We start from the raw sequence: 22,580 nt of genomic DNA on the forward strand, positions 1-22,580 counted from the left end.
CCATGCTTTATTAGTTGGTTATTTAACTTCAAGTCAGCATAAATCATTAACAGTTCAGCTAAGCTCACTGATTCTATTTTTTTAGTTATTTTTACTTGTAAATGGACACACACCTTTATTTATTTATTTATTTTCATGTGGTGCTGAGGATTGAACCCAGTGCCTGGCACGTGTGAGGCAAGCACCTACAACCCCAGCCTCCAGTTCACTGATTCTTTAGAATTCTTTTAAGAAGTTTAGTGATAGAAGGATTTGAGTAGAGACAATTAATTGCAGTCTTCACTGACCTTTTCTTCCCCTGTTATACCACATAGGTTAAAGAACAGACCGTGATCAGCTGCACATGAATAGGAAACTAAGAAACAAGAGGCAAGCTTAGGCTAAATGTGCAAGTGGAGACAATAATTATTTTATTCTTATATGTTGTTTTTGAATAGAATTCCCTCGTCCAAAAATAGAACTGAAAACAGAAAAGAATAAACCCATAACCCAAAAATACTTGCAGTAACCGAAAACTTAAAGAAAGAAAAGAACAATAATTTAGGAAACTTTTTGTCTCTATGATACAAGTAAAACTTCTCTAATATGGAAAAAACCCTTAAACAGAAACACATTTTTTATTTTGCCAAAAGATAATATGCTGGAGTACATTTTTATTTGTTCCAAGGGGCTAGAGTTTTATCCACCATGTATTTTGTACCATCACTGCAAATTTCTACCCAGTGAAAATGGTATATTCTTATGAAAATAGGTTTGCTCTCCAGGACCTCTGAAAATATCCAGAAGACCTAGGGGTCTGCAGACCACACTTTGAGAACTGCTGCACAAAGGGAGAAAGATTATAACATGTGTGTAATGCTTATGTCTGTGGTATATGTTTTAAAGGACAAATGAAAAATGATACAAAGAATATTTTCCCTGGATTCAACCTGGATTTGACTTCCAGGTCTTATAATGCTGTGCTGAGTTGAGCTGTAAGATGGAGATTAGATATTAACAGTTCTACCTACCTTTTGTAGTGTCTTTGAGAGTCCATAAAATATTAGTGAAAGTACTACAGAAATGTGAAGTGGTATTCTTTTTGTGGCATTTGTTAATTTGAATGTAGAGTAAATTTTACCCCTTTGTTTGGAAATGTCATTGGATTTTTCAGCTATTTTATATTTTATTCAAATACATGATACTGATGTTTTACATACAAGACACAGGAATGAGTTGTGCCAGGTTCACCTAAAATAAAGGCACTTTGGTTCATTTGAAAAAGTCTCATAACTTTGTCATCTAACACATTATGAAATGTTTATATAAACTAGGGACTTTGAAAACCTAGCAAACCTAGGTTTGATCTCCCTTTTAAGACTTAGAATGCCTACCTCTTAAGGCTCTGTAAAAATTGTAAACATACCAAAAAAAGCTATTTGGAAGTATACTAATACAGGAACATTTTAAAAACATTTTTAAGAACAATGTTAGAAATGATAGAGTTACTTAAGACTGATTATATTGTCTTACTGAGAAATGGAGGAATGAAAACAAAAGCCTTCTTTGGGGTAGTTAAGCACACAGACTCTTGGAGAAGCTGTTATTCTATGACACTGAGACATTTATTCAAGACAGTATTGTCATTATTGGGAATTAAGAATGGGTTCCAGGACCAATGCTTTGCTATCAGCAGCTTTTCCTTTGACAAGTTGTTTAAATTTATCATGCCTTAAGTTCCTTATCTGTGAAGTAAATGTGTTAAACTAGATGGTTTTGAAAGATGACTTTATCATGAATAAGAGTTAAGTGTGAAACAGAATGCCACTTTGTCTCAAACCCCAAATAACAAAATTTCAATAAACCAGAACTTTGATATTTTTGGTGAACCTTTAGTTGAATTTTCATTCTACTTGGAGAATTTTCTCATTTTGTCCTCTGAAGAAAGAACAGAAAAGTTTCGATATCTCCCAGAAGTAGATAATAAATTCCCTGGTGTTTTAGTCAACTTTTTTCATGGCTGTGACTAAAGGACCTGACCAGAACAACTATAAAGGAGGAAAAGATTATTTAGGGGCTCACGGTTTCACAGGTCTCAATCCATAGACAACTGGCTTTATTCCTCAGGTTTCCACGTGAGGCAGAACAACATGGCAGAAGAATGTGGCAGAGGGAAGCAGCCCACATGGTGATCAGGAAGCAGAGAGAAAGATTCCACTCACCAGATACAAAAATATACCCCCACGCCCCCAGTGAACCACTTTTTCCAGCCACACCCCTGCCTCCAATTATAATTCAGTTAATCCCGTCAGGGTTAATTTACTGATTAGGTTAAGGCTATGACCCAATCATTTCTCATTTCAATTTACATGTCTTACACATGAGCTTTTGGAGGACACTGCATCTAAACCATAACACCTAGTTTTAGTAATTCGACTGATTTAACATGAATCAAAGGGCACTTAGTTTGTCATCTGAATCTTTTGATTATTAATGGTCTATGATAACTACGAGGTAATAATATTACTTGATGTTTTATTTCTTGTCTTCCATATTTATTTCTTGTCTTCCATATTTGTATTGAATCCTCCCATTCATTCTCCGTTGTTGTTTTATGAATTCCCCTGTAATTTTTCTGACCTTGTCTTATGAGATGAATTATCTAGTATTATTGAGTAAAGAAGGTGCATATTACCTTCTGTCTAATCAGATAGGAAGGGAATATTTCAAAATTTGGATTGAAATAAAGCATTTAATAAGATATACTTTTCCAGTTGGTCTATAAGAGTTGGTAATTGGCTTTGAGTGAAATAAAGAGTCCCTAGTAGGTTTTCACGTTTGTTCCATTTAGCAATTTCCTAATGACATAGGACTGCCTTGGTCTACATTATAGAACCATTGTCTTGGCTGTCATTACTTGGAACTGAACAAAATCAATTAGGATTTTCTCAAATGAAACTGTGACTTTTGTTAGGTCAATAAAAGTAGTCACTAGAGCAGAGATTTTTTAATCCCTCTTGATAGTACATTTCACCACAGTGGATTTTTAAATTTTCTCATTTCCTACTTGTAGATAGGAAAACCTAACAATAATGTAAGTTCATCTCCCTAAAGTACTCAGTCTTGGTGCAGACAAGGAATCACAGAAACCTGGAAACTGAAAAGTAGCTTTTCTTTACAGGAAGTGTTAATAGTAGACTTTAAACTGATTTCTTTTTTTTTTTTTTTTTTGTGGTACTGGGGATCGAACTCAGGGCCTTGTGCTTGTGAGGCAAGCGCTGTACCAGCTGAGCTATCTCCCCAGCCCAATAGTAGACTTTAAATGGAGTGATCATATAATTTGTCTTTTGAGGGAGAAAGAGGATGTTATTATTGATTATTCAAGAATAATAGATACAGAACTTTACTAGATAAGCCAGGATGTATGCTTTAAATTAATTTTTAAAATTTATGTATTCAAGTGTATTTATTGCATTATTTTTAAAAAAAGTTTTCTCTTTGGGATACCCATTTTGACTTAAAAGTGAATTACTTTTTATTATTTAGGAAACAAAATATATACCTCTGTCTTTGCTATTACTTTGCATTTAAAATGATATATTTAAGCACATTTCTCTGTCATCTAACAACATAAAAGTCAACCATTTAAAATTTGAATTTTCATTGGCTTAAGACCCAGTATCTGTGGGAGAGTGAACCCTTTTATTGCTCCTCCTCAGTAAGTACCTCCTAACATGCAGAGATTGTGTCACTCTGACTGTGTTTAAGTAGAGAAGTACACAGTAATTCTGTGACTTTGGAACTTTAATCTTCTTTCTTGTTGCTTAAAGACCTGATAGTTAAACATGCTTTCTACTTTATTGGAATATTTTCACTGGCCTTATTTCATCATTGTTAAGTGTAATACTTAATTTAAAAATGAACTAGAGAAAATGTTTTTATTTTCCCCCTATTTGGATTATACGGTCCTTTACTTGTAATATTTATTGGGATCAATGTTATTGAAGTAAAATTAGAAAACATGTGCATTTTTCAACTTAAGCTTCAGAGTACTAATAAATCTTTATGTTCTCTTCAGATGTATGGTCTGCAGGCTGTGTGTTGGCTGAGCTCTTACTAGGACAACCAATATTTCCAGGGGACAGTGGTGTGGATCAGTTGGTAGAAATAATCAAGGTGAGAAGATTGAATTTGAATTTTTAACAAAAAGTAATTTTGGTGCTGTTTTTGTAATATATCACACATAAAAACACACATGTGCAAGAAACTTAAAAAACGGAGAAAGCTATTCAAGATGATTTAGCAATTTAGGTGTAGAGCAGATAAAAGAACCCACTAGTAATTGAGTTGTTTTCATGTTGCATAATTCTAGAAAAGCTGTTTTGTATTTCTGATGCAAGAAAGGGATCAGAGCATTAGATTACTACTTTGAGATGTAACCCATTATATATTTGGACAGCTAGAAATCAGCTTTTATTATGCTGAGCCATAATTCATTATGCTGAGTCATAATTCACTAGTAATTTCGAGCAGTTGAGCGTAGGACTGCAATCAAGTTATTTTAAATCTTCATACTTCATTCTATAACAATGTTTTTTCTTTTAATCAAAGGTCATTTTGCTAGATGTTATTGTGTGCAAATATAGTTGAAAAGACCACTGTGTGATCCGTGACCTTCCTTACTATCTGTAAAATTTCTTACAGTTTTCAGCTGAAACTACTATGGTAACCATCTCTTGGGTATCCATCTTTTAGTTTCTGATTGAACCTTTTAACCTTGTAAGTAGCACTACTTCCTGGTTTCTGTACTACACTCAAATCTAAGTTTGAATGGTTTGTTCTCTTTGTTTCCTAAAAGCCTGTGTTCTTCCCATCATTAAAATTAATGCTGTAATACAGAATTTGGCAAACTATTTCTATAAAGAGCTATGTAAAATATTTTAGGCCTCATGGGCCAAAGGCAGAATCAAGGATGTTATATATGTACTTAAATAACAAAAGAGAAAACACATTTCCCTTCATTTTTTATTAATAAAAATAAAAATGTAATAGCAAATGAGTATAATTTTTTTGTAATATAGACCTGCTAATCTGAAGAATAAATTCTTTCTGGAGGAAGGTATAATATTTCTTTAATTATAGTTCAAGTTAACATTCCATATCACCAAGTTGATTACAAATCTGTCAAAATTAATTCTTAATTCTTGAGCCCTATTGAAACAGAGGGTTCTATAGTTTCCTGACCACTGTTCTAGTATAGCCATTCAGCATTTCTTATATCCCTAGACTTTCACTTGATATATTTGAACTCACCATACTATAATTCTTTGGACTTATTGCTATTCTGTGTGTCATAAACATTTAGCTCATTAGAATCATATAACTTCTCTACTAATTATGTTTTTAAATTTTGCAATGATTTATTTTGTTTTTAATTCATAATGATCCAAATGAAATTGCTCATCTTATTTGATAAGTCCATACCTTGTGTCTGCCATAATATCTTATAAACATTTGTCTAGGACTAGTTTATGCCACTGTTAGTCCTTATACTTTAGTTTTTTGCCACTTCAAGTTTAGATTTCAACAGAAACTGTCAGCCTTAATCAGGGCTTTAAGAATGGCTTTGACTTTTCCATGGAAGATGGTCTCATAGAGCCCCAGTTCAGTTCTCAAGTTTTTTTGAAATAATAGTCCTGAGCTCTTAGTCCTTATGGTCACTAGGAAATCCATGTTAAACTGTTCTTTTCTATTCTGTTGTTCTTTTCTCCTTTGAAAACTTCATGGATATTCTTTTGGAGTATTTGGGATTAGCTAACCCTATGCCATAAAAATAGATAACCTTTCTCTCTGAATTTGATTAAGTGGAAACTGAAAGTGACTAATCATATAACCAATTGCATTAAATTTTTTATGTGGTAGATTTGCCTTAGTTAATAAACTTTCTAAGCAGGAACTTCATTTACTGTCAGATTTTAAAAAGTACCAAAGTAGATTGCAGTAAAGGTTTGAATTGAATTTGAGCTGTTAGATCATGGGATTCCCTGGGAATTAAGAAGAAAAGTAAATGTGGTGGTTGTATATGTTGTTTATTAAATTTTATTGGCTCAGATGTCCATGCCAGTAATTTATAGCATGAATAACACAGTTTTATAAATTGAACAACCTTATGTATTTCTAGCTACCCTTTTTTATCTCCCTCTAGGTCCTCTAACAAGAAAACTTTCATAAAATATTTAGAATAAAATTCAGATTACCTTCAGAATAAAGCTGAAAGTCATGAAAAATCACTTCTAGCATGAAAAACACTTAAGTTCCTGAGGTTAATTTTATTTACAAGATTATCAGATCAGCATCTCATTTTATCAGTTGATCTACATGTCTAAAAGAGACTTGGATTTCACAGCATTTAAGAAAAGAAAAATTCTGTTAGAACTTCTGGATAATAAGATTCTTTTCTTAAATCTTCCTTAACATATATTAGTCATAGTAAACCTCAGGAAATATATGATGTGGTTTCATTACATGGTGAAAAATTAAATGTTGGGGAAAACTGTACCAAGAATTTGCAAACATATTTTCACTGACATAATGTTGTCATTTGGCCCCTCCGTCATCAGGTATAGAAATGGGATTGTTTAAAAAAGAGAGTTCTCAGAAGGCTTTTGTAATACTTGTAAAGGCAATATTTTTTAATGACAGTTACTTTTGTAAAATAATTTCATACGCTAAAATTTTATATGCTCATTGAAGAAGACTAAGAAAACATATACACATTTAAAGAAAAGAATGGTCATCATTACTGCAGCACATTTTGAAAAAAATTTCTGTAACTATATTTATATATATTTTTTGTTTCAATAAAAATGCCATATTACTCTTTTGTATACATTTTATTACTAAGCATTTATTTTTTAATATTTCCCTATGTCCAGCAGTATATTTTTAATGTCTACATAGATTCCATCTATGATTATATTTTGAGTTTCATAATAGATTCTGAAATGATTAAGGTAAAGTGACATTCTTTTCAAAAGATGTTTACACAATATTGGCTTCTCAAAGTTTGATGATTAATTTTCTTAATAAATGACAAATGTCCCCCAAAATTGCCCAGATGGATTAAAGTTGAAGCAATCTAGGAACCTCTAGACCTAGAATTGCTATAGGTTTTACTGATATTTTCTGTGAATTTTAAACCATAAATTTCAAGTAAGGGAAGGTTAACTTCAGTCCCAAGTTCTGTTTCTGGCTGAAAACATCACAAAACTGAGAGTTGCACAATTATAGAATTTTAAAGGTTTAAAATGTATTAATATGCCTAGAAATATACTTCCCATTTTTCTCATAAACATTAACTTACATTTTAATAATGATTTGACCATTGCTTTTGAAAGAAAGAGTTTTAGGGCAGAATTAGTCAAAGTTGTACCTCTTGATAGAATTTCAATAGCTTCAGTAGTTTTGGTAACTATAGTTTTGAAAACTGCCTTCTACATTTGGTAGGCTAACATTGAATATATTGAAATTTAAATTTGTTGCAATAATGAAATTTTTGTATGACAAAGTTTCTTTCTTTTATAAAACAACTTTATTGAAGTGTTAGTTTTTTCAGCAATAATTAATTAATTATGACATCAGAGTGGAGAGCTCCTATATAGATGAAAACTAGTAAAATCTTACCTCTAATCAAAACTTTATGTAAGAAATTTAAAGATAAAACACAGTGAGATTTAGATAATCTTTTAAATGATAGTTAAGTCAGATTCATCTCACTGTTCTTCCCTTATCCCTTTCCCTCCTCCCATCGCCCCCTTAATCCTTTCCTCCATTCCACTGATCTCCCTTCTATTTTAATGGAATCCCCAACACACACAGACACTCCCCTCCCCATTTTGAACTAGCTTCTGCTTATCAGAGAAAACATTTGACCTCTGACTTTCTGGATATAACTTATTTCATTTAGCATGATAGGCTTCAGTTCCATATTTTTCTTTATGGCTAAGTAATACTCCATTGTGTATATGTACCACATTTTCTTGATCCATTCATCTAGGTTGATTCCATAGCTAGGCTGTTGTGAATCGTGCTACTCTAAACATTGATATGACTGTAACCATATAGTATGCTGATTTTAGATCTTTTGAATATATACCGAGGAGTGGGATAGCTGGGTCATATGGTCATTCCATTCCTGGTTTTTTAAGGAATTTCCAGACTGCTTTCCAGAGTGGTTGTAATAATTTGCAGTTCTACCAATCATCTATGAGTGTATGTCATCCTTAACCAACATTCATTAGTATTTGTATTTCTGATAATTGTCAGAGTAGAGTGAGATGAAATCTCAATATAGTTTTGATTTGCATTTCCCTGATGAATAGAAATGTTGAACATTTTTTCACATATTGGCCATTTGATTTCTCCTTTTGAGAAGAGTCTTTTTAGTTCTTTTGCCCATTTTAGATTTTTTCAGTTATTCCTATACTCTAGTTTTTCAGAGCCTATGTACACATTCCTTTCTTGGCAAATGGTCTTTTAGTCAGAGTTCTATGATACTAAACCAGAGTTTAATAAACACAGAATTAGTTCTTCCTAAGTTTTTAATGACTCATCATCTACCTTTGCTAACATTCATTTGAAGTTTAATCATATATTACCTGGTAACATTTCTTATGCTGTTATGTATGTCATAGAACCTTTAGGTTGTTAACAGACTGCACAGACCAATTATTATCCTTGTCTTTCTTTTCCCATTCCTCAGAACCCCATTACATGTTGTGGGACAGATTTCTACCTGTAATATACGTTGTATGTAATATACAAACAAAGGATTTGTTGATCATGTTAGTGCTTGAGTCATTCTTGTTTGTTTTTTTTTTTTTTTTTTTTTTTTCTGTGCTTATGGATTACATAGAGCAGTAGCTCCTGATAGCTTTTGGATCATGTGGCCCTTTAAAACTCTGTTAATAGCAATTGACAACTCCCTTCAGGAAAATGCATAAGTGCCAAATTTTGCCTATAATTTCAGGTGATTCCTGACCTTTCCAGAGCTCATCTCAGAACCCCAGGTTAAATATTTTTATAGTAGTGCAAGGACTGTGATTGCAATTGATAGTAAGTGCCTGTGGGAAGTAGGTACTACACATACAATATGATGCCAACATTTCAAAAATAAGTAAATGAGTGAAGGAGGCATTAAAAGAATTTTTATAATGTAACAACCTCTCAACTGCATTTTTTTGCATTAATGTTTTCCACAGACCAAAAAAAAAAAAATCAGTTTTAATTTACTACTGTGAAATTTTACTGTGTGCAGTAACCCATACTTAGTTAAACCTTCATATATGACAGGCATGTGTACCCCTGTATGCACGAAAAAGTGGTTTCCTGGCACTGTGGCTTGGTTTAAGCTTTTGACTTGCAGTTTATGGCAGCAATATGAAATCATTACTTTCCCCAAAATATCCAGTATAAAACTTCTTACTGAGTCGCTAGTATACGTTTTATTTATGTGAAGAAACATTTTTCATACAAAATTATTTTATGGCATTGGAACTTTAATTTATTTACTGCTAATTATATTTTAGGAAATGAGTCAAAACACCACCCTTCTCTTCCGGGGATATAATACCCCCCTTTTTAATCAACTGTAAATTGTACTGCACCCCTGCATTTTGAGTTATTTTATATATTTATATAGACATTCATACGTACATACATACATACACACACACATACCCTTAATTTAATATTGTTTTTCTTTGAAGTTATCTGTAAAATTTTTATAAAGGGGAAGGTGAGGCATGATAGAAATCTCTCAGTTGACAACATTCATGTGCTACACCTGACTTTTTTTGTCCGAAGGAACCCCTGTTTTTTTACAATAAATGTTTGAGATTTTTGAGAGCATTGATTGTTAAAGTTGGGCAGTGTAAAAAGAAAAAAAGTGTGTGTGTGTGTGTGTGTATGCATGTACAGCAACCTTGTAGATGGATACATTAGGGTCTAAAAGATTTTTAAAAGATTGCTGGTTTCAATTCATAAGAAAATTTTTATTGTTTTGTTGAACATAGGATACAAAGAAAAATGAAGGAAATCTTGGATTGTGGTGCTACAAAGAACTCTACAGTATTAGGGGTTCACAAAGAAAGCAAGAACTAGGTGATATGGTTTATAGATTTGTGGTTATATAAGAGAATAATATTTTTATAAAGAAATACAGTGTTGTATTTTTTTTTTTTAACCAAGAGATTACACATCCTCCTTTCTGTTTTTATACTTCTTTTTCTTGAGTATATCTCTTGTCTATATATGTTTTGTCTAGATTCACTTAGGGAGAAAAGAAAAAAGTCTTTTGAATCCTGTGAATATATATCAACCAAGAATGAATTTTTCACTTTCTGTTTTAGTAGTTTGCATAAAAAAATATAGTCACTTTTTTTTTTGAGGGAGGTAGGGACTTGTTTCCAAGCATAACAATTTTATTCAGTAATACAAAAAGTAAAGGCCAAAGCAGTCTTGAAAAAGAAAAATGAAGTTGGCAGTAATCACCACTTGAAAAACTTAATTCCATAGATGTAGTAATCAAGAAAAGGTAGTCCAGCATGAATGTAGCAATGTAGATCAATTAAATAGAATTGAGAGTTCAGAAATAAACCTGTATTGTCAATTGATTTTTTTTTTTAATTTGGGACAAGAATTCGAAGACAATTTCAGTGGGAATTATAGACACTCTGGAGCCCTTATACAATGTTGGTGAGAATGTAAATTAGTACAGACTTTATGGAAAACTATATGGAAATTCCTCAAAAAAACTAAAAATAGAATTACAATATCCTGGAGTCGCACTTCTGAGTATATATCCTAGGACTTGAAATCAGTATGTGGAAGAGATATCTGCACTCCCATAATCATTGCACAATTATTTACAATAGCAAAGACACGAAATCAGCCTAAGTTGTTCATAAATGGGTGAATGAATGAAGAAAATATACAGTGGAATACTGTTTGACCTTTTAAAAAACAAGGAAATTCTGTCATTGTGACAATGTGAATGAACTTGCGGGACATTATGCTAAGTGAAATAAGCTAGACTTAGAAAGATGAGAACCACATGTTCTCACTTTGAAAAGTTCAAAACAGTCAAACTCATAGAAGCAGATAATAGACTGGTGTTTACCAGAAGATGGGAGGGCGGGAGAGAGAATAGGAGGCATTGGCTCAAGGGTATAATCAGACAGAAATCAGTGATAAGTATTTAAGGTAATGGATAAGTTAATTAGTTTCATTTAATCATTCTACACTGTATACACATATAATAATATCACTACACCCCATAACTGTATCTGATTATGATTGGTCAGTTAATTGATTTTATAAAATGAATTCACAATGGATCAAAGACCTAAAAGTAAGAGCCAAAACTATAAAATTTATAGAAGGAAAAGGTGTAATCTTTGTGACCTTCAATTAGATATGAGTTTCTTACATGTGACATAAAAAGTACAAATGACAACAGAAAAAGTAGATAAATGGACTTCATCAAAATTAAAGACTCCTGTGCTTCAAAGGACAGACACCATCAAAAATTTTAAAGATAAAATGGGAGCCAGTTTTTATAAATCATGTCTGATAAGGGACTTGTATCAAGAACATATATATGGAATTCTTATAACTCAATAATAAAAAGATAGTCTAATTGAAAAATAAGCAAAGCATCTGCTTAGACATTTCTTTAAAGAAGATATGCAAACAAATAGCAGAGAAAAAGATGCTCAACACCATTAGGAAATGCAAATCAGTATCACAATACTACACCATGCTTGCTAAAATAGCTAAAATTTAAAACAAGCAATAACTAGTGTTAGGATGTAGAAAAATTGGAACTCTCAAATATTTGCTGGTGAGATTGTAAAATGGTGCAATTTGGCCCTTCCTCAAAATATGAAACATTGAGTATGTTATGACCCAGAAATTCAATTCATAAATATATACTTCGAGAGATTTGAGAACATGTCTACTCATGTTCAAAATAAACATGCTCAAAAGTTAGATAGTGATGTTTGCACACCCCTGTGAATATACTAACAACCACTGAACTCCTTTAAGGGGGGCAGGTTTCATGATGTATGAAGAATATCGCCCCCCAAAATTATTTTTAAAACAAGAATGGGAGCATCTACTTGTGGAACTATTAATACGGTAGCTTTGCTCACCATATTTTAAGGAAGGCAGTAAATTCTGATCATATTTCTGTTGAAAAGACTTCTAGACAACCTCTCATATTTGTACCTTCCACCCTGCCTACTTTGAAAAAAGGGAGAAGGGAGCACAGCAGCCTGAATTAAGCAATAAACAATGAGTGAATGGAATAGAGTAATTGCATGTAAGGGTGCCCTCCATGATTAAATACTTTAAACTACCCAAATTCTATTTATAAACAGTGTGACAATTTACTGCTCTTCTCTGAATTCTTAGTGGGGTTTTAAGACTTGTATTGTTGACTGTGGCTAAGTTTTACCACTTGGCTTTTGGAAAACTGGAAGGTGACTGAGAGTAATACATTGCAACACAAGAAAAGAGTCGTATATACCAAAATTGCTCTCATATAAGGAGGAGGTAGAAATTCAATAAAATCTGTATGTGTTGGGAGCTTATTGTTTTAGCTACTTGAATCGAATAGGTATTTTTTATTTTAAAGAAAAACCTATAAATTATAGGGAAATTCCAGGGAAGATAACATTTCATCAATCCTCTGGAAGTAAAACATACAGTGGTATTTCCATTGTCATTGGAAGACTGATATTTTGAAGTAGAATACTTCTTTTAAGTAGAGAAATTTGCCAAACTTAGGATGTAGGCAACCCACCTAACAGTATCCAAAGTGAATATGTTGTTATTTTATTCAGAAAAGAAATGAAGATGTTTACTTAACCATGCATATAGTAGCTTTTGCATATTATTTGTATAATTTTCTTCACTTGTTTAAAAAGCTTTTACTGAATTTATTTCCTATTGACTTAGCCATACATCCCTTTAGTCTTTCAAGGTACATACCACCTTAACCACACATATTGATTTAGTGAATGGTTTTTACTAGGTCTTGAGTTTAGAACTAACATAGAGGGCCCTACACCTAGTAAAAATCGTGAACGTGGAAAGGGTATCCCCACTAGTTAGAGTGGTTGGTATACTTGGAGTACTTGGTGAAACTAGATCTATTGTGTTTCATTATGGTTGGAATTTAAGATTGTGAAAGGTGAGATTGATAAAATATGAATTTACCAGGAAATAGAATTCTGGAGCTAAGTAGTAACCAGATCACATTAACTTGTAGAAGACTGGAAGACACTGCAGCATTTAAGCAGAAAAGTAACATTTCTAATATGATTTCATTTACTTCACATTTGCTTTAAATTGTTGAAGTTTGGCGACCTCTGGTGTACAGTTATAAAATAACAATGCTGTGGAAGAAACATTCAGAGCTTTCTGGCAGAATGCTTCCTTACTTTGTTTTATTTCTCTTGAGGATGGTAATTACAATACATAAATTCCTGATTTGATATTTACCCATGGATAATTTGTAACTAAATAAATTGAAAAATGTTACAAAATATACAATAAAATATTACAAGATATATACAAGTATAGCTGAATGATTGATTTATTTTAAGGGGATGAATAGCAGCCCCAAAGGGATATGGGAATGCTTCTTTTGAATCTTCCCACCACCCCATGCCTATGCTGTTCTATCATGATGGACTAAAGAAAAGTTTGTAGTTTCGTACAAATAGAAAGGTCATAGAATTGTAAGAATGATTGACTGAGAATGCATTCTCTTCTAATGGTATGATAATTGTGAAACATTTCCCCTTCTACTTTTACTATGTAATATATCATATTTACAGTCACTACATAAAACATTTGTATTCAGTTTAATTTAAGTCATGGAGGGACTCGGTTTTAGTAAATCCAAAACGAGTATAATTTTTTGAAAACTATATGTCTTCAGTCTAAAAGTCTTGGGGAAAAAAATTTCCCATCTCCTAAAAGTCAAGAGAAACCTAAGACTTGTTTTATGTCTGATATGGTGAGAAACCCATGTTAAACATCTCTTTTTATTTATAAATGAAAGAATTGAATTATCCAGTTTCAAAAATTCCAAATGTATAATTCAGCTAGTGAAAATATACTCTAAACCTAATACAAGCTTAATATAAAAACCTGAAGATATAGTCAGAAATTTAAATAGGGTAGGGTAGTTAAAATGGCTTTTATTTGTCATATTGGTTATAGGTGATCATACATTCAGAATCTTTGCTCTTAATGGTATTACACTTGCTTACATTTTAACTTTAATTTTGGTCATTTCTTCTATTATTCAGGCCTTGTTTATCTATAAGCATGCTATGTTCTATCTTCACTTTTAGTGTGCTTCTGATTCATTTCCTTGAGTAAAATCAGTTGTCTCTCCAGAACTTTTCCTGAATCTCTGCCTGACCTCAACCACTTTCATCTCACACATTATCTATGATAGTTTTGTTGTACTGATCATTGCTGATTGTCGTTGATTTATGTGCAAGTTTCTACCCAAGAGCTGCTTGAGGATAGGAACTAAGTAAATGTTTTGAATAAGAGAATGATTCAGAAGCTGTAAAAGATTTTTTTTAAATTACCTCTGGATTATGCCTTACCTTTACTTTCTTAAAGAATATACAGGTCATATATAAAATAGTTCTGGTGTTAAGGTTTGACTGTGCTTTTAGTGTTAACCTTAAATTTAAAGGATAAACATCTAATTATATTTGGAATGGTATAGGCAGCACAAAGTACATAATGGTCTTTTTTTTCCTTTTTAGATCAAGCTAATGGAGATTATTAATGACATACAATAAAATATAGCCATTTTAACTTACATCTTAGTCAGATATAGAACGTTTTTCAGACAAAAAAATCCTAAAATTCACAGAAGACCGTCACATAACCTAAGCGTTCTTGAACAACAAAAGAACAAAGGCTGAGGCTCATAGTACCTGATCTCAAACATACTACAGAGCTATAGTAACCAAAGTAGCATGGTATTAGCCGTAAAATTAACACATAGGCCTTTGGAACAGAAGAGAAACCCAGAAATAATCTGCACATCTGTAACCCAAATTATACTTCAACAGTCACCCAAATATATTGGAGAAAGGACAATCTCTGTAATAAATCATGATGAGAAAACTAGATAACAATATGCAGAAGAAGGGAACTAACCCCTATCTCTTACCATGTTAAAAAAAAAAAGCCAACTCAATATGACTCAAAACCTAATTAAGACATGAAACTACTAGAATAAAACAAGAGAACTGCTTCAAGACATCCATATAGGAAATGATTTTTTTGGTATGTCCCATAAACTCGGGCAAACAGAAGCAAAACCGGTTTTTATCAAACTAAGAACTTCTTGCACAGCAAGGATACAGTAGAATGAAGACAAATTGCGAATGGAGAAAATATTTGCAGACTGTTTAGTTGAACAAGATATTAATATCCAGGATACATAGGAAACAGAAACAGAAAAAAAATCTGATTTTTAAAATTGGTAAATGAGCTGAATTAAAATTTATCAAAGACTATATACAGATGGCTACAACTTTTTTTGAATCTGGTGATCAGCATCACTAATCATCAGGGAAATGGTGATCAAAACCAAAAAAAAAAACCTAAAAATAAAACTGCCATATAATCCAGCTATCCTGCTTTTATCCACTTTCCCTTTGGGAAATGGAATTAGTATATCAAAGAGATAACTATATTCCCATGTTTATTGCAGCACTATGGATAATAGACAAGATAGAGTCAGCTGAGTTATCCTCAACAGGTGAATGCACAAAGAAAATATGACTTATGTACACAATGGGATACTCTTTGGCCATTAAAATAAAAAAAGTGAAATCCTGTCTTTGCAGCAATATAGGTAGAACTGGAGGGCATTGCGGTAAGTGAAGTAAACTAGGCACAGTAAGTGGAATGCCACGTGTTCTTACTTAAAAATATAAAACCAGCACCCAACTGGTTTTGAACTTTATATAAGGCAGTCATACTGTATGTTTCATTGGTGTTCATGAGATCATCCATAAGATGTATAGCTCCAGTTTATTCATTTACATTGCTGGTTTATATGCCATTGACTATACCACAACTTATATTAATTCTGTTGAGGAATGTTTTTGCTTTTGTCATTAATGTTTATTACTAGAACAATGTGGTTTTGAATATATAAGAATTTCTTTTGGTTACGGTATATACCTTAAAATAGAATCAAGAGATTATAGGGTCAATGAAGCTATGCATTTATAAATATTTATTCATTTCATTGCTACATTCTGCAGTGGAGTTGAATGTGGAGGAACCAAATTATTGATCGACTCACTAGTACTCCCTCATTCTTTACTCCTTTCCCTCTCTCCCAGTACTTGTATACACAGACACAGCCTCATCAAAGGTATAGTATAACATATAAGTGCTTGCATTATATTTGAAAATAAAAACGAATACTTCTTTTTAGCCACTGTCTTTTATGTATAAGTAGTGCCTGACTTATAAATGTCTGTTATCTACAAGCTACCAAGACCAGAGATTTCCTTTCCTGATCCAGATACCTTGTTCTTCTCTATTAAGCTAAAAATGTTCTCCAAGAGGGATGGGAGGGAATATAGTTGAAGATGTGTTACTAGTTCCCCAAGACTGTGCTTTCCCCCAGAGCAGTGTTAGAAATAGACGTTAGAATACATGTTATAATTTAGATTATTTTTACAATCACTTTTAAATTTTCTTTTCAAAAAGTCAGATTACTCAGAAATTTTAAATAGTTATAGGTCAATTTATAGTTAACTAGATTACTTTTTATTTATACCAGTGAATAATACCATAGCTCTGTACATCAGAATATCCCTTCCATCTATTTTAACCCAAACTTTATGTGTTCTAATATAATTTCTGAAAGTTCTGATTGCAAGTATAATTGGCATATAGTAAATTGCACATATTTAAAGTATACAATTTGATAACTTGACATCTGGATATACTCATAAAGTCAAGATAACGAACATAAGTATATACCCTTAGTAGTTTTCATATCTGTTTGTAATTCTCTCCAGCCCCCTACAGACAGAATGAATCTTATTTCTGTCACAGTTCATAAAAATATTTCTAGAATTCCATATGTATGGGATTATACATTAGGTACACTTTTTGGTCTGGCTTCTTTCAGCATATTTTTTAAAAATTTATCCATGTTTTTTGACTTTTTGTTTGTTTGTTTTTATCACCAAGTAGGATTGCATCATAAAATTATCTACCATTTGTTCATTCACCTGTTGGTGGGTGTTTGGGTTGTTTCCACTTTTTAGCAGTTACAAAAAAGATGCTGTGTACATTTGTGTACAAGTTTTTGTATAAATATATGCTTTCATTTCACTAGGGTAAATACCTAAGAGTGAAATATATATATTTAACTTTTTAAGAGACTTCTTTCAAGATACTACACCATTATACATTTTCATCAGAAGTGCTAAAAGCTTTAGTTGTTCTGCATCCTTGCCAAGACATGGTATATACATTCAGACTTTAGCCTTCTTATCGGGTGCATAGTAGTATCTTGTGATTTTTAAGTAGTATTATCTTGTGATTTTAATTAGTGTTTTCATAATAATTAATGATGATGAACATCTTTTCACGTGCTTATTTGCCATCTCTGTTGTCTTTGGTGAGGTATCTTTAGGCCATTTTTATTGAATTGTCTTTTTAGTTCTTTTCATTTATTTCTTACTGGATTTATTCCAAGTTATTTTGTCTGCTGTCTTAGAGGTCTTTTAAAAAATGCTTTCCTTCACTTTTGTTTCACACATATTAATCATACATATTTATGGGGTACATTGTGGCATTCCAATGAATGTGTATGCAATGCGTAATCATCTTATTAGGGTAATTGGCATATCTATTGCTTCAGGCATATATAACTTATTTGTGTTGGGAACATCCATACACCTCTTTACTGACTATTTTGAAATATTCAATTGTTAACCATATTTAAACATATTGTGCTATAGAACATTAGAAGTTACTCTGCCTGACCAGCTGCACCCATATACCCATTAACCTTCCTCTATTTCTCCTTCCCCCATACCTTTCCCAAGCTGTGGTAATCAGTGTCTTATTTCTACTTCTTTTAGACCACCTTTTTTAGGTTCCACATATAAATGAGAACATGCAATACTTGTCTTTCTGTACCTGAGTATGTTATCCTTCAGTTCCATCCATGTTGCTGTAAATGACAAGATACATTTTTATAACTGAATAATATTCCATTGTGTACATATACCAAATTTTCTTAATTTATTCATCCATCAGTGAGCACCTAGGTTGATTCCATATCTTGGTGATCAGTGCCTTACTAAAACTGGGGAGTTTTATTATACAGGTGCGTCTTCAGTATTTTCTGAATTATAAGAGTTCTTTATGTATTCCAAACACTTTGCAGAATATGTTTTGCAAAATGTTTTCTTCCAATCCATGATTTGCCTTTTCATTTTCTTAAGAGTATCTTTTGAAGAACTGTTCTTAAATTTTTAATGAAGTTCTGAAAGTTTTAATGAGTCTAGACAATTAGAACCAACCAAAATATGGAAATTCTCACTTTATCTTGAATGATTATACAACCATCCCTGAATAGTCACTGGTTGCCACACACATTAAGTACTACTTATCATTGCATTACTCTCCTTCTATGTAATTGTCCTTGGATTGTAAATGGTATAATATTTTATTTCAACAAACTTTTTCTGCATTGTTGGATTATAAAGATGAATAATATGTGATAGCTCTCATCAGAGTGCCCATTTTTAGCATTTAGTATTTTTTCCTGACACCTTTCTTGTAAGGTCCATGTACTTTACTTTGTCGAGTGCCTAGGACAGCTCTAGGGGCAATGAAATCCTTAATATTTTTTTGCCTTACATTGTAGTTATACTTTTTTAAATATACAAATACATGATGAGTTCATTGTAGGAAATCTCTTGTTCTTTGTGTCCTCCACAGATCATAGTATGTATAGTTCCTTATACTCAGGGAACACTCATAAATATTCAGTGATGGAATGAAATTAGTAATGACTAATATATTGGTAATATGATCTTACAAGTGAATAAAAGATACTTTGATTCCAGATGTGATCATTGCTGATGGATTGTTTTTAAAAATAGAACAAAGATAGATGATGATGCCTGATTCTTACTTGAGTTTTTAAACTTTTGTTGTGTTATTTTGGTTTTGGGGTTCTTTTGCAGTGCTGAGGATCAAACCAGACAACTGCTTTTTTTAAAAAAATCTGTTTGATACTAGCCCACATACATATACAAACCACAACACTGTGAGACCAGTTTGAGTTGGGTTTCCTCCTTTCACAGCTACCAAGACTAATGATCAGATTTGACAGGAAAGGAAACCAGAGGGTTACTTGACTATTTTTTACTAAGTTTTTTTTATAATACAGATTTACATTTTTATTATCATTAAAAATCTGACTAGGATAGTATATCATGGAATTTATAGTTAATAATTTGTAGTCAATTACTAATTGAAATGCTTTCCCAAAAGTCTGCTCTCTTCCCTGAGTTACTTTTTAAATTTAACTTTGAAATTCTTTTTCCAGTGAAACCAATGCATTTAAACACAATGACTATGTTTATAATATGTGGGGGAAAGATGGCAATAATTTTCTTCCTTTATCTAGGTCCTGGGAACACCAACAAGGGAGCAAATTAGAGAAATGAACCCAAATTATACAGAATTCAAATTCCCTCAAATTAAGGCACATCCATGGACAAAGGTGAGTAAACATGAGTTTTTTAAAAAACTACATCAACCAATAGTTATCTAAAACTTGGATTACTCACTGTTTATAAACGGAATTATTTTGAAACTAGATAGCTGCCTGAATACAAGCACATAGCAGTTCTGCATGTAAAGCTAATTGAGTAATTGTACTTCAGTGTTTCATTGACTGTGTACAGTTTTGTTCCCATTGATTTCCTGTAGACAATTCCCAGCCGGGGCTTTCATTTGCAAGGTAAGGACAATGTATCTATATCATTAAAATATTGGAGTAGGATTTTACATATAAATTTTGACAACCTAAAATTCAGAAGTTAATCTCTTTATTTACAGAGTGCATACTTCAATATTATATAACAAATTATAACATACATTTCATGTATTTTCTGTATTCTTTGTTTAAATTATTAAAACATAGACCTTATTATAGATGGTGTTGTGTGGTTTTCTTTCCTTGTTTGCTTTTCTGTTGATGTTTTAGGAGCAAAATTAAAAAGCAGATGTAATCTTGCTGGGAGTATACATTGAAAGCAATTGATATGTTTATAGGATGTCACTAGCCTTTGGAAAAACCTAACCTTAACATTAAATAGAACCAGTTCTAAAAGCACAATTATTAATTTACCAGAAAACTTTCTTTGATACTCAAATTTTTTTTCATCTCAGTTTGATTTGTGTGATTGTGTGCAAACAAAACAATAGAATTCTCATAGGATTTATAGAGTGAAGTCTAGCTTCTTCATTTTACAGATTCAGAAACTCTGACCAAAGACACCAAGTGAGTTATCCAAAATTACATAGGTGACCTGTGACATCCTGTGTGTGTATGTGATGTTAGATCTTAAAACTTATGGTCATGTGCCAAGTACCATTTAATTATATGTCATTGTATGCTTTTTTTGTGAATTAGAAACACTCTATTCTCTTATGTACTTCAAGCAGAGACTTTTTGTATTTAAAAATATCCACATAGCAATTTGTTTTGTACATTGAAAGTTCATTTAGTTGGCAGTAGATCTGTTATTACAAACAAGAGGTTAAGTAATTTAGGGCTCTCGATTAAATAATTTACATTTCCTAGGATCAAAGCATATCTGCTCCTTTTCTCCTTGTTCTAAAGAGTGGTATTGTGATTCTATTTACTTTTCTTGAAGTTCTCACAATCTCATTATCTTTTCAGAAAGTTCTCTTTACTAATTATTATATCCTATTTAAATCAAAGACCTCAGTAATATTTTAGTGCCAGAGATTTCTTGGTTGTAGCTTTCACTGGCCAAGAGACAAGGTGTATACCCACTTCCTTTAAAAGAAATTCATGATGAGCACCAAATAATCTTTGATAAGGTCCCCTTTGATCTTTGATGTAAGGTTTAAGATCTGAGTCAGAAGATATCTGGAGTCACTAACCTAGCCCTAAACCCAGAGATTGCCATGTAGCCTATTTGGATTTAGGGTCTGAATTGCAGTTTGAATTCATTAGTTTATTACGAGTTAAAGTGTTTACAATAAGTGATTTGTAGTATAAGTGATTTCAACCAATGTAAAGGAAAAACAACACAGAGAATTCTGTATATTGAATGAGTACAGGGAATCTTCCAAAAGAGTAACAGATCTGGGTAAGAAGAATATGAGTGATTTTATTCTACCTATCCATATTTCTATGTTTACTTTAATAATCAATGTTTTTATGAAGGAAGAAAGGGAAAGTTTCCTTTTTTAAATGTAATCCAAGTATTTATCAGATGATGTCCTCAGTGTAGAACTGACAGATATAATTGAGGTCACAAATCCTATTTAACAGTTCCTGTCATTATTATTATTTTAAATCAACATTGCCACCAACATTAGTGTGTGTCATTTTCTGTATTTTTACCTTGGATTATTTCTCAATAGAAGAATTAGCCAAAGTAGAGTGTGAGAAATGATATACTATAATTAAAATACAGCCAACAGAAGAACTGTGGTAAACTTGTATGCTTTAAACTTTCATTTGCCTTCCCAGATTCCTGCTCTTTCCATAACATTCCTAATGTTTCTCAAACTTGAATTATAAAGCCCTTTTACTTAGATTTCCATTCCTGTTCCATGGGTAGAATAATAGCTTAATTCTCCTATCTTTTCCATCTGTTAAAATTATTGTAGTCCTTCATTCACATAGTGGTTTTTGACATAATTTTGTTTTCTCTTCATACAAATGCATTACATAATAAGCAGATTGGTGTTAATTTCTCATTAGTACATACAAACGTGGGTGGTGCATGAAATTTCATGGTTCTACTCTGTCAGCTAGATGATCAGAAGATGCTATGTTTTTAAATAATAGATTATTATTAAAATGAAAATACAAAACTCAAGATGCCTAGGGGTAACTCAGCCCCCTCCCTCTCCCTTCCCCACGATTATCATACTGAACAGCAACTTAAGAAATGCTATATTATGCTAGGCATCCAGTGGAACCATTTTAAAACCATGCATAATGTTGTTTAAAGAGGAGAGTCTACCTTTGGAGTCTGGAAACCAGAACTGCCTTTTCTTTATTGCTGCCTTCCACTAGAACTCACTTCAATCCCATTTCCTGAAGCTTTGGGCATGGGAACCCTGATTTCCTGTACTGTAGCTAAATCACTGGGATTGGTAGCTGGTATTCTCAAAAATGTGGGCAAAAATAAATTAAAGGTAAAACTACCATGGAAACAATGAGATAAGGGAATACAGGTAGATAG

At 32.3% G+C, this 22,580-nt stretch overlaps 1 protein-coding gene and 1 non-coding gene across 2 annotated transcripts in view; one reads left to right on the forward strand and one right to left on the reverse strand.

Annotated features, from left to right (window-relative positions):
- Positions 1-22,580, forward strand: part of Gsk3b (glycogen synthase kinase 3 beta) — a 190,502-nt gene that overhangs the window by 133,716 nt on the left and 34,206 nt on the right. Inside the window, 2 exon segments of the mRNA XM_047563722.1 lie at positions 4,058-4,155; positions 19,757-19,852. Of these exon segments, the coding sequence (XP_047419678.1) occupies positions 4,058-4,155; positions 19,757-19,852 (194 nt within the window).
- On the reverse strand, positions 19,350-19,477 carry LOC124993848 (small nucleolar RNA SNORA61). The gene has a single exon (XR_007110367.1). It is a non-coding gene; the product is annotated as a small nucleolar RNA SNORA61 (small nucleolar RNA).

This window comes from Sciurus carolinensis, chromosome 9 (assembly GCF_902686445.1).
Source record: "Sciurus carolinensis chromosome 9, mSciCar1.2, whole genome shotgun sequence".
In the NCBI taxonomy this organism is placed as follows: Eukaryota; Metazoa; Chordata; class Mammalia; order Rodentia; family Sciuridae; genus Sciurus; species Sciurus carolinensis.